We start from the raw sequence: 13,989 nt of genomic DNA, 5'->3' as shown, positions 1-13,989 counted from the left end.
ACTTGAGCACGTGTGCGTGTGAGTGTGTGCATATATCCATGTGTGTTGTGTATATATATGTACGTGTGTACACACGTGTGCAGATGCATGTGTGTGTGTTTTGTGTATGCACACACGTATTTATGTTCTGTGTGATTGTGAGCATGTATGCACATATGTGTGTGGTTGTGAGTGATGTGTGTGTGCGTGCGTGTGTGGTACCGATATGTGTATACTGTGGGTGTGTGCACACACGTGTGTTTGTATGTGCGTGCCACACGCACGTGTATACACATGTCTGCACACACGTGGTATTATGTATGTGCACACATGCGTGTTTGTGTGTCATGTGCATGTGTCTGCATGTGTCTGCATACACATGTGGTACTGTGTGTGCGCATGCACACACTTGTTTGTATGTACCACACGTGTGCATACATGTGTATTGTGTGTGCACACACGTGTTTGTGCATGCCACGCACACGTATCTTTACACACATGTGTATTATGTGTGTGCCCATGTGTGTTTGTATGTGCCTGTCACATGCATGTGTGTGCATACGTATGTGTACTGTGCGTGTGCGCATGCACACACATTTGTATCTACGTCGTGTGTGTGCATACGCCTGTGTATTATGTGTGCACATGCACACACGCGTTTGTATGTACATGTCGCATGTGCATACACGTGTGTTGTGTGTGCACACACGTGTTTGTATGTGCATGCCACGTGCATGTGCGTACGCGTGTCTGCATACATGTGTGTTGTGTGTGCACTTGCGTGTTTGTGTGTGCATGTCACACATGTGTGCGTATGTGTCTGCATACCCACGTGTGGATGTGCATGTGTGGGTACGTTTAGATCTTCCAAGATCATCTTCTCAAACTGAGTTTGAGCCTAGGTTCCCCTGAAAGCAGGGCCTGAGGCAAGGCTTGCGTGCACATGGTTTATTTGGGATTGTGGTCCTGTGAGGTGAGTCTTTTTCCTTTTGTTCTGTTCTCGGAAACAATTTGTATAGATAGCGATCATCTGTTTCTTGAAAAGCTGGTGAAACTTGCCTATAAAAGTTTCTGAACCATTACCTTTTGAATAGGGAGATTTCGATTAAAATTTGTTTCAAAATTTTGTATTAGTTTATGTGTTTATTTCTTACCAAATCAGTTTTGAAGAGTATCCACTTTATGCTTTCAAATTTATTGCAAAAATATTTCTTATGAATTTAATATTTCTATTATATCATAGCTGCATTTTCTTTTAATTTCCTAATTTTGTTTATTTGGTTTTTTTACTAAAATTTTTTTAACATGTATTTATTTTTCAGAGACAGAAACAGAGCATGAGTGGGAGAGGGGCAGAGAGAGAGGGAGACACGGAACCCGAAGCAGGCTCCAGGATCCGAGCTGTCAGCAAAGAGCCCGACACGGAGCTCGAACCCACAAACTGTGAGATCATGACCCGAGCTGAAGTCAGACGCTTAATTGAATGAGCCACCCATGCGCCCCTAATATTATTTATTTGTATCCTCTATTTTTTCTTGATTATGGAACCCTACTAGAAGTCAGTTTACTTTATTGGTTTTGTAAAGACCCTACTTTTTAGTTTATTACATCAACTGTTTCTCATTTTTGTATCAGAATCTGCTTGCTTCCTTTCTATCTACCTCAGGTTTCCTAAGCTGCTCTTTTCCTAGCTCCTAGAGTCTTACATCGAACTTATTTTCAGTATTTCTTTTAAAAGGTTTATATTTATTCAGTGAAGCGAGCGACACCTGCTGTAGCTTCACTTCCCAAGTGTGGTAAGTACCTTCCCTGCCGTTTAGATCCAAGTGTGTTCTAATCTCCACTGGGACTTACTCTATTCCACGAGTTTCTCAGGACATTTTTAAGTGTCCAAGAATGTTTTCCCTTACCTTTTTGGTGTTGGTTACTAATTTAAATGCACTGAGGCCAGAGAAGATGGTCTACAGAATATTGATTATTTGGGGGGCAACTAAGCTCATCCTACCCCCTCCCCAATCTTTGCCCTCCTAATCCCTGGTCCGGAGCAGGTCCTAAAGGACATTCCGAGACCCCACTCCTTGGCGATACTTGAGATCTGAGACAACGGCTCCTGCATCCAAGTGAGAGGGGACTTGCTGTGGCTGCTGGTCCCAAGCTTACGTCTTGGCCCGTGGCTCCCTATTAACTGTGCCATAGGTACCAGCTTTCTGAGCTTGTCACCGTCTTTTCCTGGACAAACAGGTGCAGCTGGCCCTTGGCTGTGGGCAGTGAGCCCAGACCTGGTCTCTGTTCCCTGTGGTGCATGCAGAGCCCTTTTGCCCTCTGGACGCACCTGCCTGTCTGCTGACTGCAAACCCATGTCCTCAGGATCCTGTTCCACATATGCTCCGTGGGGCACAGCTATGCATTTTTTGTTTCCTCTTTTAAATCTCATCTTTCAGAGCTGTGTGGAGTGGAGGACGTGAGTGGAAGCATGCATGGTGACCAAAATTGCCCTTCAAGTGTGTGTCTTCATGTGAGAAAGGAAATATGACATGGGAATCCGCTAGCGGTCACCTGGCCAGTCCTTGGACAGCAGGCCGACTGACGCCTTTTCTCACCTCAGGGGCCTCCGTCCCACCGGGCGGCACCGTAGCCACGGCAACACGCTGAGGCTTTTAGAGGTTTGATGTGCCGTTTCCTTCGTTTCTGCACATCTTGTACAAGTTTAGAGCTGGAAGGAGCCACTAGCGATCTCAGCGCTACCTCTCCTTCCGCAGGAGAACCAGGCTCTCAGAGAAAATGATTTACCCACGGTCTCAGGGCTGGTTATGAAGCCAGGGTGGCAAGAATATAGCAGATCCCACCAGCATGTTCTACAGACTTCTCAGGATGAGGAAAGGACTGAGGTGATTTCTAAACCAGCACAGTTAAATGTAAAGACAGCAAAATAGGGGCGCCCGGGTGGCTCAGTCGGTTGGCTGTCCGACTTCGGCTCGGGTCCTGATCTTGCGGTTCGTGGGTTTGAGCCCCATGTCGGGCTGTTGGGCTGTCTGCTGTCAGCGCAGAGCCTGCTTCAGACCCTCCGTCTGCCCTCCTCTTTCTGCCCCTTCCCTGCCTGAGCACACGCGCAGGTGTGTGCCTGCTCTCTCCCCCGCTCTCAAAAATGAGCGAATTAAAATAAATAAATAAATAAATAAATACAGCAAAATAATTACTTTTAGACCATTGTTATTAAGGTTAAGTGTGGGGTGCCTGGGTGGCTCAGTTGGTTGAGCGTGAGGCCCAGGTCACGATCTGGAGGTTTGTGAGTTCGAGCCCGTGTCCCACTCTGTGCTGTCAGTGTGGAGCCTGGAGCCTGCTTCGGATTCTGTATCTCCCTCTCTCTCTGCCTTCCCCCCTCTCAAAAATAAACATTAAAAAAAAAGATTAAATGTATTGGGGCGCCTGCGTGGCTCAGTCAGTGAAGTGTCCGACTCTTGGTCTCGGCCCAGGTCATGATCTCACGGTTCCTGAGATCGAGCCCCGCTGACAGCGAGGAACCTGCTTCAGCTTCTCTCTCTCCCTCTCTCTCTCTGCCCCACCCCTGCTCATGCTCTCTCTCTCTCACTGAATAAATAAGTAAATATTAAAAGGAAAGAAAGGAAAGGGCATTGGTTCCTGACTAAGGGGTCAGGGGCCACATGTTTAATAGAAGTTGCTGGTAGATTTAGCCAAATGTGAATGACATCCTGGGGACACTCAGAAGGGTGGGCCCTGCTCATGATGACACCTTTCCTCCTGCGAATTGGACACCGGGTGTGTCTGATTTCTCTTTCAGCTCCACAAGGGGCCTCAGTAGGGTCACTGCCAAGCCCGTGGACACACATTCTTCCATGCATTCAGTGAGCGCCTACTGTATGCTGTGTGCTGTGGGCAGAGTTCTGTGTCTAGGAGGAAATTACACTAGCTGAGCTCTGCAGGGCATGTGAGCCATGGGCAGTGAGGGGGAAGGGAGGGTTCAGGCAGGTGGGGTGAAGGCACTGAGTGAGGGACCCTGCGGGGTCCCCAGGAACGGACAAGTCAGAAAGGGGCGCAGCCCAGGCTGAGGAGGCAGGCAAGGGCCGGGCACCCTGGTGTTTTTCCTAAAGCAAGGAGAAAGCACTGAAGGCTTGCAAGGAAAGGTTTGGTGATGGTCAGGGTCTCCTGAAGAGCAAATTGTTCCAGGGACATTGTTTAGAAGGAGAAGGAAGAGGAAAGACATATATAGATGCTTTAGTTTTTGTTTGTTGTTTTTTTTTTTTTTTTAATTTTTTTTTTTCAACGTTTATTTATTTTTGGGACAGAGAGAGACAGAGCATGAACGGGGGAGGAGCAGAGAGAGAGGGAGACACAGAATCAGAATCAGGCTCCAGGCTCTGAGCCATCAGCCCAGAGCCTGACGCGGGGCTCGAACTCACGGACCGCGAGATCGTGACCTGGCTGAAGTCGGACGCTCAACCGACTGCGCCACCCAGGCACCCCTGTTTGTTGTTTTTTAACAATAGGCCCAGCACGGAGGCCAACGTGGGGCTTGAAGCCACGCCCCTGAGATCAAGACCTGAGCTGAGATCCAGAGTGGGACGCCAAAGGACAGAGCCACGCAGGCGCCCTCTATAGACATGTTATGGTTTTAGCTTTAAGGGGGGTCTCTGATCCACTTTGAGCGAATTTCTGTGAATGGTATGAGGTGGGGTTCATACTTCTTTTCGTATGTGCACCCAGGAGCTTTCACAGCACGCATAGGGGCAGCCAGCTGTCCCCTGCCACCCCTAGGGCTCCCCTAAGGGGTCACTCAATCCAGGCCCGGCAGGTGTCCTGTGGGGCCTGTTGGCCCAGTTCCCACGGGTAGAGGGCGAGGGTGGGCCCTGAGCTTCCAATGACTTCTGCTTTTTCTTTAATTGTTGTTCAAATATCCACATCCACATTTCCCAAGTTCAACTTTTACTTTTAGAGACGCTATAGTATAAAACCACAAAAAGGAAGGAAATGTTTCTGCAGCTGCCTCTTGATTAGTCACGAACCCTCTCCCTCTTTCTTGGAATCAGTGACTCAGGGGCCGGAGGGCGTCCAGCTCTGAGGGCTGGCCCTGTGCTCTGCTCCACCCAGAACAACCGTGAAATGCTCCTTCTCATCAGCCCCATGTTCAAGTTCCTAGCCAGTGATGTCCTCTTGTTTAGCTTATTTTCCTGGTTACAAATATTATAATGAAGTGACAAATTTTGTGTTTTCTTCCAGAAATTTTCTGGAAGGATACTCAGGAAAGTGGTAAGAGTGGTTTCCTTTGAATTTGAACAATGCGATTTGTGTTATTTGCCCAACACAAAATTAAAAAAAAAAACAACCCTGAATTTTATAGCTGGTCCTTTATTGAAATATTATTTTAGCCTATGTGTTCCGTCCCAAACAGCTTCAGGCTTAGTTTATATTGCCTTGCCATGGGGCCTTAGAACCTTACCACGTGGGAAGGGAGATCACCCTCACACCTTATTCGTTCATTTATTCAGAAAACATTTTCTTCGGGGCGCCTGGGTGGCGCAGTCGGTTAAGCGTCCGACTTCAGCCAGGTCACGATCTCGCGGTCCGTGAGTTTGAGCCCCACGTCAGGCTCTGGGCTGGTGGCTGGAGCCTGCTTCCGGTTCTGTGTCTCCCTCTCTCTCTGCCCCTCCCCCGTTCATGCTCTGTCTCTCTCTGTCCCAAAAATAAATAAAAGTTGAAAAAAAACAAAAACAAACAAACAAACAAACATTTTCTTCAAACATCTAAAATGTGCCAGGGGGAGCCTGGCTATCTCAGGCAGAACATGGGACTATTGGTCTTGAGGTTGTGAGTTCAAGCCCCATGTTGGGCGTGGAGCTTACTAAAAACAAACAAACAAAGTGCCAGACTTAGGATGTAGGGCTGAACAGCGCATAGTCTTGACACGGAGGTGCAGACAGGGCTGGTGGAGAGGAGGGTTCAGAGGCTGCGTCACACGACAGGGTTGAAGACAGAGTGAAGTTGTACGGGGTTTGGAGGAGGCCTGGGATTCATTCTGTTGAGGAAAGGCACGTTCATGCATTGTGGGAATGGCCTCCCAGAGCTTCACTCACTCAGACCATCCCTGCCCCCATTGTATGGATGAGGAAACTCCAACGGAAAAATATGTAAATCAGGAGATAAAAGCTTTTATGTTAAAAAATAATATCAACAAAAACGCCTTTAAAATGAAAGAGTAAACAATACACTGTAATGAATAGCGACTGAATGTATGTGGGCAAAGATTTTTGGCAAACTTTCTAGAAACTAAGAAAGTGAATGACTCCAAGTGACTGGATAAAAATGTATTTTGAATTTCAGGTGTTGAAAGTCTTTGCTTTCAACAAAAATTGAAGGAAAGCCCTATCAACTTATTAGCTGATACAAATTAAAATAAAAGAATTGATGGGGGTAGAGCTCTGGGTCTGTGCGGATCTGACAAAATCAAAGCTTCCGGGGAGTGGACGGCGAGGTCCAGAGGGATGGCAGGGCCTTGATTTGATTGACGATGCTCAGCAACAAGCCGGGCGGTCCCAAGAGGACTTTGCATTCACTGAATGAGGTTCCTGGACCTGACAGGACAAGCGTGGCACCGCAGAATCCATTAAAGAACAAGAAATGACGTGGGCCAGCTTAGCCTTAGGTTCCTCCATGAGAACATTCCCCCTGTAGGAAACCAACACCTGGCTCCTTTTTCATGGATGGATTTTTAAAAAATACATAGATATAAAATGTAAAGAAAAAAATTGATGATATGTTTGTGATCAGTATGTGACTTTTGGCATTTAACTAAAATATGTTCAAGGAATAGAGTGTCATTACTATTAATTTTTTTCATTTTTTTAAGTTTATTTATTTATTTTGAGAGAGAGCAGGAGGGGAGCAGAGAGATAGAGATAGAGAGAGAGAGAGAGAGAGAGAGAGAATCCCAAGCAGGCTCTGAACTGTCAGCACACAGCCCAACAAGGGGCTCAAACCCACAGACTACAAGATCATGACCTGAGCTAACACCAAGAGTTGGACACTTAACTGACCGAGCAACCCATTCATCCCATTTTTTTTTCATTTGTTTATGTGAACAAATTTTCTCAATATTTATGTCTATAAACACAAAATATCAGAATAGAATATTCATCCTTGGAAACATGAGTTAACTGAAAAAAGTCTTAACCATAGCATTAAGATGTGTTTCAACAAAATTTTAGTTTTACCAGTACTTGTCAAAACTTTTATAATTTTTTATATGGTTTTGATCTCTTTGTATCCCTAATAAATGTAAAAGTTTTAAAATCTAGAGCTTTATGGCCACAAAATATTTAAGAAATCTGTATCTTGCTGGAGATGTGACCCACAGAAACTTTGTAGCAAAAACAGGTTTATGCTAGGATTGCCTAATTTGGGAGACTGGCTGTAAACACTTCAGGAAGACCAGGTGACCAGTTGCTAGAGTATTGATTCCATTGGATATTCATAGTGATGTGACCGTTTCTAGAAGTCAATCTTTATAATTATGTTGATATTGCAGTCATTTCAGCCATTTAAGCCACTGATAAAACACATTTATTTTTCAGACTAAAAAAAGCCAGGGGTGCCTGGGTGGCTCATTCTGTTCAGAGTTGGACTCTTGATTTCTGCTCAGGTCATGATCTCACGGTTCCTGAGCCCCACATTGCGCCGGCTCCGTGCTGACAGTGCAGAGTCTGCTTGGGAGTTTCTCTCTCAAAATAAACACTTTTTAAAAATTAGCATACAGAGAGGCGCCTGGGTGGCTCAGTCAGTTAAGTGTCCGGTTCTTGATCTCAGCTCAGGTCATGATCTCATGGTTCCTGAGTTCCAGCCCTGTGTGGGGGCTCTGCGCTGACAGTGAGGAGCCTACTCTGGATTCTCGCTCTCTCTCCCTCTCTCTCTGTCCCTACCCGGCTCACGCTCTCTCTCAAAATAAACTTTAAAAAGTAAATTAATATAAAAACAAGCCGGATCTGCTCTCCCGTGGGAGGGGCGTGGCCTGGGCGGGCAGTGGCCTTCCAAGGCTTGGGCCGGAGCTCGGAGCAAGAAAACGCAGGGCGGGACCGGGAGAGCGGGAGGGGCCTGGGGCGGGGCCCGGGCTCAGAGCAAGGCAGGGCGGGGCGGGGTATGCAGCGTAGGGCGTGGTCAGGACGCCGCTGGGCGGGGCGGGGCGTGCAGCGCGCCCTCCGGCGGCCCCGCCCAGGTGTGCCCGGCTCTCGCGAGAGCGGCGCGTGATGACGCGCAGGCGGGCGGAGCGCGTCGCGGGCGCGGGCGGGCGGGTTTGAATCTGGTCCGAGCGCGGGAAACGGCGGGTTTCCGGGACGAGGTGAGCGCCGCGGTGCCGGCAGGCGAAGGGCTCCGGGCGGGGGCAGGGACCGGGAAGCGGCGGGGGTCGGTCAGGTGGAGCCCCCAGTCGCACAGCCTCCGCGTGGGCTCCACGGCCCGGCCGGTGGCTCTGCGGCGGCCCTGGGGCGGCGGGCACCGGGGGCCCTGAGCGCGCCGACGCCCCGACTCCGGGGCTGAGTTCACAGAGGACCCCGGCCCTGGACCCAGGCTGCCCGGGAACCTGTCCCCAAGCGTCTGTCGTCGTTCTGACGGGAGTGCTTTGCTCCGGGCGGGGGCTTGTTCGTGGCAGGGCTGGAGCGCAGCCCCACAGGTGGTGAGAAGGCGACAGGCGCCTCCTTTGAACGCTCCTCGTAATTCGGTCCAGGCTCCTGTGTGAAGAGCGCCCTGCCGCCGTGGGGACGGATAACTGCGTATGCGATGACGCCTCAGCCTGCAGGCAGCATCTGGCCGGACGGGCGCGGACGCGGGCACGAATAGTACGAGAAGCCGAAGGCGGCCCCTGGCGGGGGGGGTAGCCTGGGAGTTGGAAGCAGCTGCAGTCACGAGTGTCAGGAGATGGGGCGTTTGGTGGTGAACGCGGTCAGGACACGTAGATTGCCGTACTTGAGACTGAGGTGCCGCGGGTGCCCTTGGGGGCGGAGCACGCCAGGGGCGTTCCCACGGGTCCACGGGAGGGGCGGGGTTCAGAGACCCGCGCGCAAGACGTGTGAGTCCGTGTAGCGAGCGCACCTTTTCGGAATGTTTGTTTTTAAACCCATGGGCTGCTGCTGGCCATTATTAGTCATCAAGCTTGTCGCCGGCCACCCTGCCTGCTGCCGGGCCAATCGGAAGTTCTGTTCTCTAGCTCAGCCCGCAGAGCCGAGGAGTGAGGTGGCCAGGCCCCAGTGGTACGCACTGGGCACGTTATTTCCATTTTTGTGGGTTTAACTTAGACGTTAAGACCTGGAACTCGAGGTTTACGAGGACTTTCTGTCCCCGAAAGTGTTGTCATTGGTGCCAGTGACTTTCCAGATTGCTCTGTCTGTAAGGCCCGGGAGGTTCTCATTTGTTTCTGGAGCGAAGGGTCTGCTTGCATGTGTGCTCCGTCACTTACCTTGCCTGTTGGCTGCTGGCTTTCGGCCCCGGGGTGTGAATGGAAAGTAGGGTTTCCTGGGGGAGCCGCAGCGGGCAGGGCGGTTGCACACACTCCCTGGAGCTCTGGTCCCGGCGCGGGTGGGAGCGGGCTCCTGTGATTGGGCGCCTAACGGTCTGCTCTCTCTCCAGGCTCCCGGGGGGGCCCAGCGCCTCGCCCGGCAACGGGCGGCTGTGACTGCGTTGTTTTTGCGGAATGGCACTTCGGAGAGGCACAGTCTTCAGGATCTAGCGGCGGGGCTCCGCTTTCATTCTTTTTCTTCGGCACTTTCTTTTATTGTTCCCAAGGCACTTTCCCCCATGTTTCCATGGGATCAGCCTTTTGTTGAACTGACTCAGACTTGCCTGAGCATCTTGCTAAGGCACTAAAGGGAGAGGAGGCAGCCTCCTCAAGCCGTTCGGATTTCTCTTTCCTTTGTTGGTAACTTCATTGACAATTGATAATAACATAGTGTTATGTTGATACTGTCCTCAGTAAAGAAAGTAAGGGAATTATTTTGTAGATATAACTTGTTTTACGTCAGAATATTGTTAAAAACTGTCTACCATAGATGGTACAGGTTTTTGTTTTTTGTTTTGTTTTTTTGCAGTTTTGGATGTTAGTGCCAAATTATGTCGTGTAGGAAAAGATATATTTGCAAATTCAAGTTTCAGTATGACTGTGTTTTCTGCTTAGGGTTACAGAATAAATGCCATATGAAAAGCAGTTTCATCTGTCATGGAAAAACGAGAGACATTTGTACAAGCAGTGTCTAAGGAGCTGATTGGAGACTTTTTGCAGTTTATTCAACTTGATGTAAGTTTTATGTTTAGCTTTATTGTAATTTGGCTGTTAACATAAGACTTTTTTTTTTAAATTTTTTTTTTTTTTCAACGTTTATTCATTTTTGGGACAGAGAGAGACAGAGCATGAACGGGGGAGGGGCAGAGAGAGAGGGAGACACAGAATCGGAAACAGGCTCCAGGCTCTGAGCCATCAGCCCAGAGCCTGATGCGGGGCTCGAACTCACGGACCGCGAGATCGTGACCTGGCTGAAGTCGGACGCCTAACTGACTGCGCCACCCAGGCGCCCCAAGACTTTTTTTTTAAATCAGTACACAAATGAAATCTCGTAGTCTCAGTGAATCCTTAGGAACCAGGATTTATTTAAAAAAAAAAAAAAAAAAAACAGGAGTATACTCAAATAGACCTGCTGACGGCAGGTACTCACAAATGGTATTTCCCGCTTCTTTTAGGAGAGCTGTCAGAATGCTAAGTGATGTAACACAGTGTGTCTCTATACACTTAAATATTTAGAGATCTCTTGCTGTGTGGGTGGCATAGTGAGGAAGACATATTCTTTTGGTCCTCAAGTTATTTACAGTGTGGTGGTGGATTCAGGTCTGGAAATACAGCAGAGTAAAGGCTCAGCTGGGGCAAGGGTATGGGAGGGTGCCCACATCCAGCCACGGACTCTTTCCTGTCCCAGCGGAAAGGCTATGGAGTAAACAGAAGTCAGCCAGTCAAGGAGGGATGTGGGGAAGGATCTCAGAGTGAAGGGGATAACTTTATGGACCGGAGAAGGCACGTTGTGTTTGAACTTGAAGGCGTTCGGTAGGGCTAGGGTGCAGAAAGCCAGGTCAGGAAGACACAAGGGCTGACACTTGAATTACGTCAGACTTTCTTTATCATTTTAAGGAGCTGAGACTTTATCCTGGGAGGAGTGTGGGTTTGTATCCGAAGAATAGATCGAAGAGGGCCACATGAAAGCCTGGAGAGGAATGAAGAGGCCGTGCGCTGCGCGAGCTGTCAGTTGGGGGGGTGGTGGTGCCGTTGACTGGACGTGCGCCAAGGAAAGGGTGAAGGCAGATCCCAGGTTTTGACTTGTGGTGCCTTCCGGTGAGATCTTGGATGTGGGAGGAAGGCAGGTTTGAGTGGGAAGATAGGCTCAATTTGGGACGTTCTGGATGACTGTCAGGGGGACAGGCACAAGTTGGTGTCCAGCAGGTGGATGGATAGTATCTGAGGCCCAGGAAAGAGGCCTGGGGAGAGACAGATTTGGGTGTCCTCAGTGGCACTTGGAAGCTTCAGTCATGGGAGCACACGGGATCATCTGTAGTGTAATGAGAGAAGCCTTGGACAGAACTCTGAGGAACCCAACACTTAAGGCACCAACTCTAAAATGCTCGTGACGTTGGGGCAGGAGACACATACCTCGTGCAGTGAAGATTAAGTTAGTAGTCACTAAGAAGTAGAGAGGAACCTAACAGTAAATTTGTTGCTAGCAACATTCATGAAGTTATTTTTCTTTATAGGAGAGAAATGAGCTTATGAGGTGATTTTGTATTGTAAAATGGTACCCTGTAAACTTACACATAACCAGCACAAGTTCACGAGCAGCACATCACAGAAGTGTCTGTGAGAGCCAACTATTTAGATGTTACATTAATGTCTGCTTTAGTAGGAGTGTAGGTGATTTGTATTATATTAGATGTGCAGCACACATATAGTTTAAAGTTCGTAAGACTTGTTGCAAACTAGTATCGTAGCGTTAACTAAAATCACTAAATGGATGGTGATGAAGCTAAATGATAATGATCCGAAATCAAAAGGCAAAGCCAGCAACATTTGGGTGGCACAGTCCATGCAGGGTCAGAGAGCACTCTCTGAGGTGCTTCCCTCCGGCTGTCCCCGTCACGTGCTGGAGAGCCTTGAACTGTTGCTCAGCAGCGGACATCTCAGTAGGATGCTGAGTTAGTCCTCGTTTTAGTTTTAGTTCATGAATAGCACACCTTATTAACAGTAATTCAGTATGTCAATCACCACGTAGCTGTTGTTAAACAAAAAAATGAAAATATGCAGGATTGTACATCACTTATTTTCTTCAAGTTGAATGATACAAAGAGCCATTCTGTAGGTTTCACATGGTCAACCAAGCAGTTAAGTCTGTTGGAAGCCTACTAGGTGGACCTCCCATCAATTCTGCTATAATGTCAGTTCTGCTATAATGCAATATTACACATTGCTAAAAATCACGTACTCTGCCGAATGGGCAATAAACAGAAGGATTATGGGAAAAATGGGGGTAAGGGCAGAACACTCAAAAACCTCACCAGTGACACATTTAAAAAAAGAGATAGTGACCTAATAAAAAAACAGCACTTTTATACAAGGCAAATCACTAAGAAATACATAAATATGGGAGTAAACATGACATTTGCCTTGAAAAAGAGCCTGAGTTTGCAGGTGGAAGTGAGTTCCTGTGCTCCCCGGGGCTGGCCTGCTGACCCTGTGTGAGAGGAAGAGAACAGAGGAGAAAAGTACAGTCCAGGCTGGGAGGACTGGAAAGGTTGAAGAGAGGCCAGGTGGACAGAGAACTGGTCAGAGGGTTGCAGCACATGTGGGTTCCCAGGAGCTGGCTGGCGTCTGAGGTGTGTGTTTTGCGTGACTCAAGCTCTGCTCAGCAGGTGCGACTTTCTGCATTCACCTAGTGATGAAATCCCACATGGGCAAGCCAGAAATTTCCTTTTGCTCAGATTGTTCCCTTATGTATTAATTGTATTGGGACAAATCTGCATTTCAAAATAAGCATTGTGGAGCAGCACTGACTGTGCTCTCAGTAGTTCTTTGAGATTGGAGGGTCAGCGTTTACGGAGTTTGTCCTGAGTGCCTTCTGGATGCCAGGCTCTGCTCTTGGCCTTGGGACACAGTATATACCAAGTTTCTGCCCAGAGGGAGTTGGTTTTTGGTGGTGGAGGGAGAGGAGGAAGCAGGGTAGGGGATGGGTGTCCAGGTGTGATTTTGGTCAGAGATTGGAATGGGCCCTGTGGAGACTGAGGGAGGAGAACTCTGGACAAGAGGGATGGCGACGGGGAGGCCCTGAGGCAGGTGCACACCTGGACAGCCCAGGTGGGGCTTTCCTGGGAGAGGAGGGAAGGTGGTAGGAGTTAGGGTGGGGAGGTAGCCTTGGTGGGGGGGTGCCCTGGAGGGGCTACCTGCTCTCCTCTTTGCTGCTGAAATGACTGCAGAGTTAAAGGAAGGTTACGGGAAGAATAAGAATCCTGAATCTCCTGCGCTTAGACTTGCCACTTGTCACCTGCCACATTTTCTTTATCATGCCCCACTTTTGCCTCTTCTTTTTTTTTTTTTTTTTTTTTTTTTTAACGTTTATTTATTTTTGAGACAGAGAGAGAGCATGAACGGGGAAGGGGCAGAGAGAGAGAGGGAGACACAGAATCGGAAGCAGGCTCCAGGCTCTGAGCCATCAGCCCAGGGCCCGACGCGGGGCTCGAACTCACGGACAGCGAGATCGTGACCTGAGCTGAAGTCGGACGCTTAACCGACTGAGCCACCCAGGTGCCCCCTTGCCTCTTCTTTTTGAGTCATTTGAGAGTCCATTGCAGGCATTTGTCTCATCCCTGAATATTTCAGCGTGGTTTGCCTAGACAAAGATACCCTCTTACGTAATCACAGCAAAAATCCTACAAGGCTATTGGACATTGGCACAATGATACTGTTACCTACAGTACACG

The 13,989-nt window shown here is 48.7% G+C and overlaps 1 protein-coding gene and 1 long non-coding RNA gene across 13 annotated transcripts in view; one reads left to right on the top strand and one right to left on the bottom strand.

The window, feature by feature from the left end:
- Window positions 1–8,206: 8,206 nt before the first annotated feature.
- Window positions 8,207–13,989, top strand: part of NCAPG2 (non-SMC condensin II complex subunit G2) — a 66,547-nt gene continuing 60,764 nt past the window's right edge. For 2 of the 12 annotated variants that reach the window (XM_045496351.1, XM_045496353.1), the window contains exons 1-4: window positions 8,221–8,326; window positions 8,711–8,822; window positions 9,610–9,898; window positions 10,154–10,273. In XM_045496351.1, the coding sequence (XP_045352307.1) occupies window positions 10,196–10,273 (78 nt within the window). In that variant the 5' untranslated portion in view covers window positions 8,221–8,326; window positions 8,711–8,822; window positions 9,610–9,898; window positions 10,154–10,195. Of the gene's footprint in view, window positions 8,327–8,710; window positions 8,823–9,101; window positions 9,370–9,609; window positions 9,899–10,153; window positions 10,274–13,989 lie in introns of those variants that run through there. The other 10 variants (XM_045496345.1, XM_045496342.1, XM_045496341.1 and 7 more) reach the window with 10 other exon arrangements.
- LOC123607198 lies at window positions 10,149–12,377 on the bottom strand. Its single transcript, XR_006716705.1, has 2 exons — window positions 10,557–12,377; window positions 10,149–10,320 (listed from the first exon to the last, which is right to left on the bottom strand). It is a non-coding gene; the product is annotated as an uncharacterized LOC123607198 (long non-coding RNA).

Source organism: Leopardus geoffroyi, chromosome A2 (assembly GCF_018350155.1).
Source record: "Leopardus geoffroyi isolate Oge1 chromosome A2, O.geoffroyi_Oge1_pat1.0, whole genome shotgun sequence".
In the NCBI taxonomy this organism is placed as follows: domain Eukaryota; kingdom Metazoa; phylum Chordata; class Mammalia; order Carnivora; family Felidae; genus Leopardus; species Leopardus geoffroyi.
The sequence above is the reverse complement of the archived record's forward strand: the minus strand, read 5'-3'. Positions and strand labels throughout refer to the sequence as shown.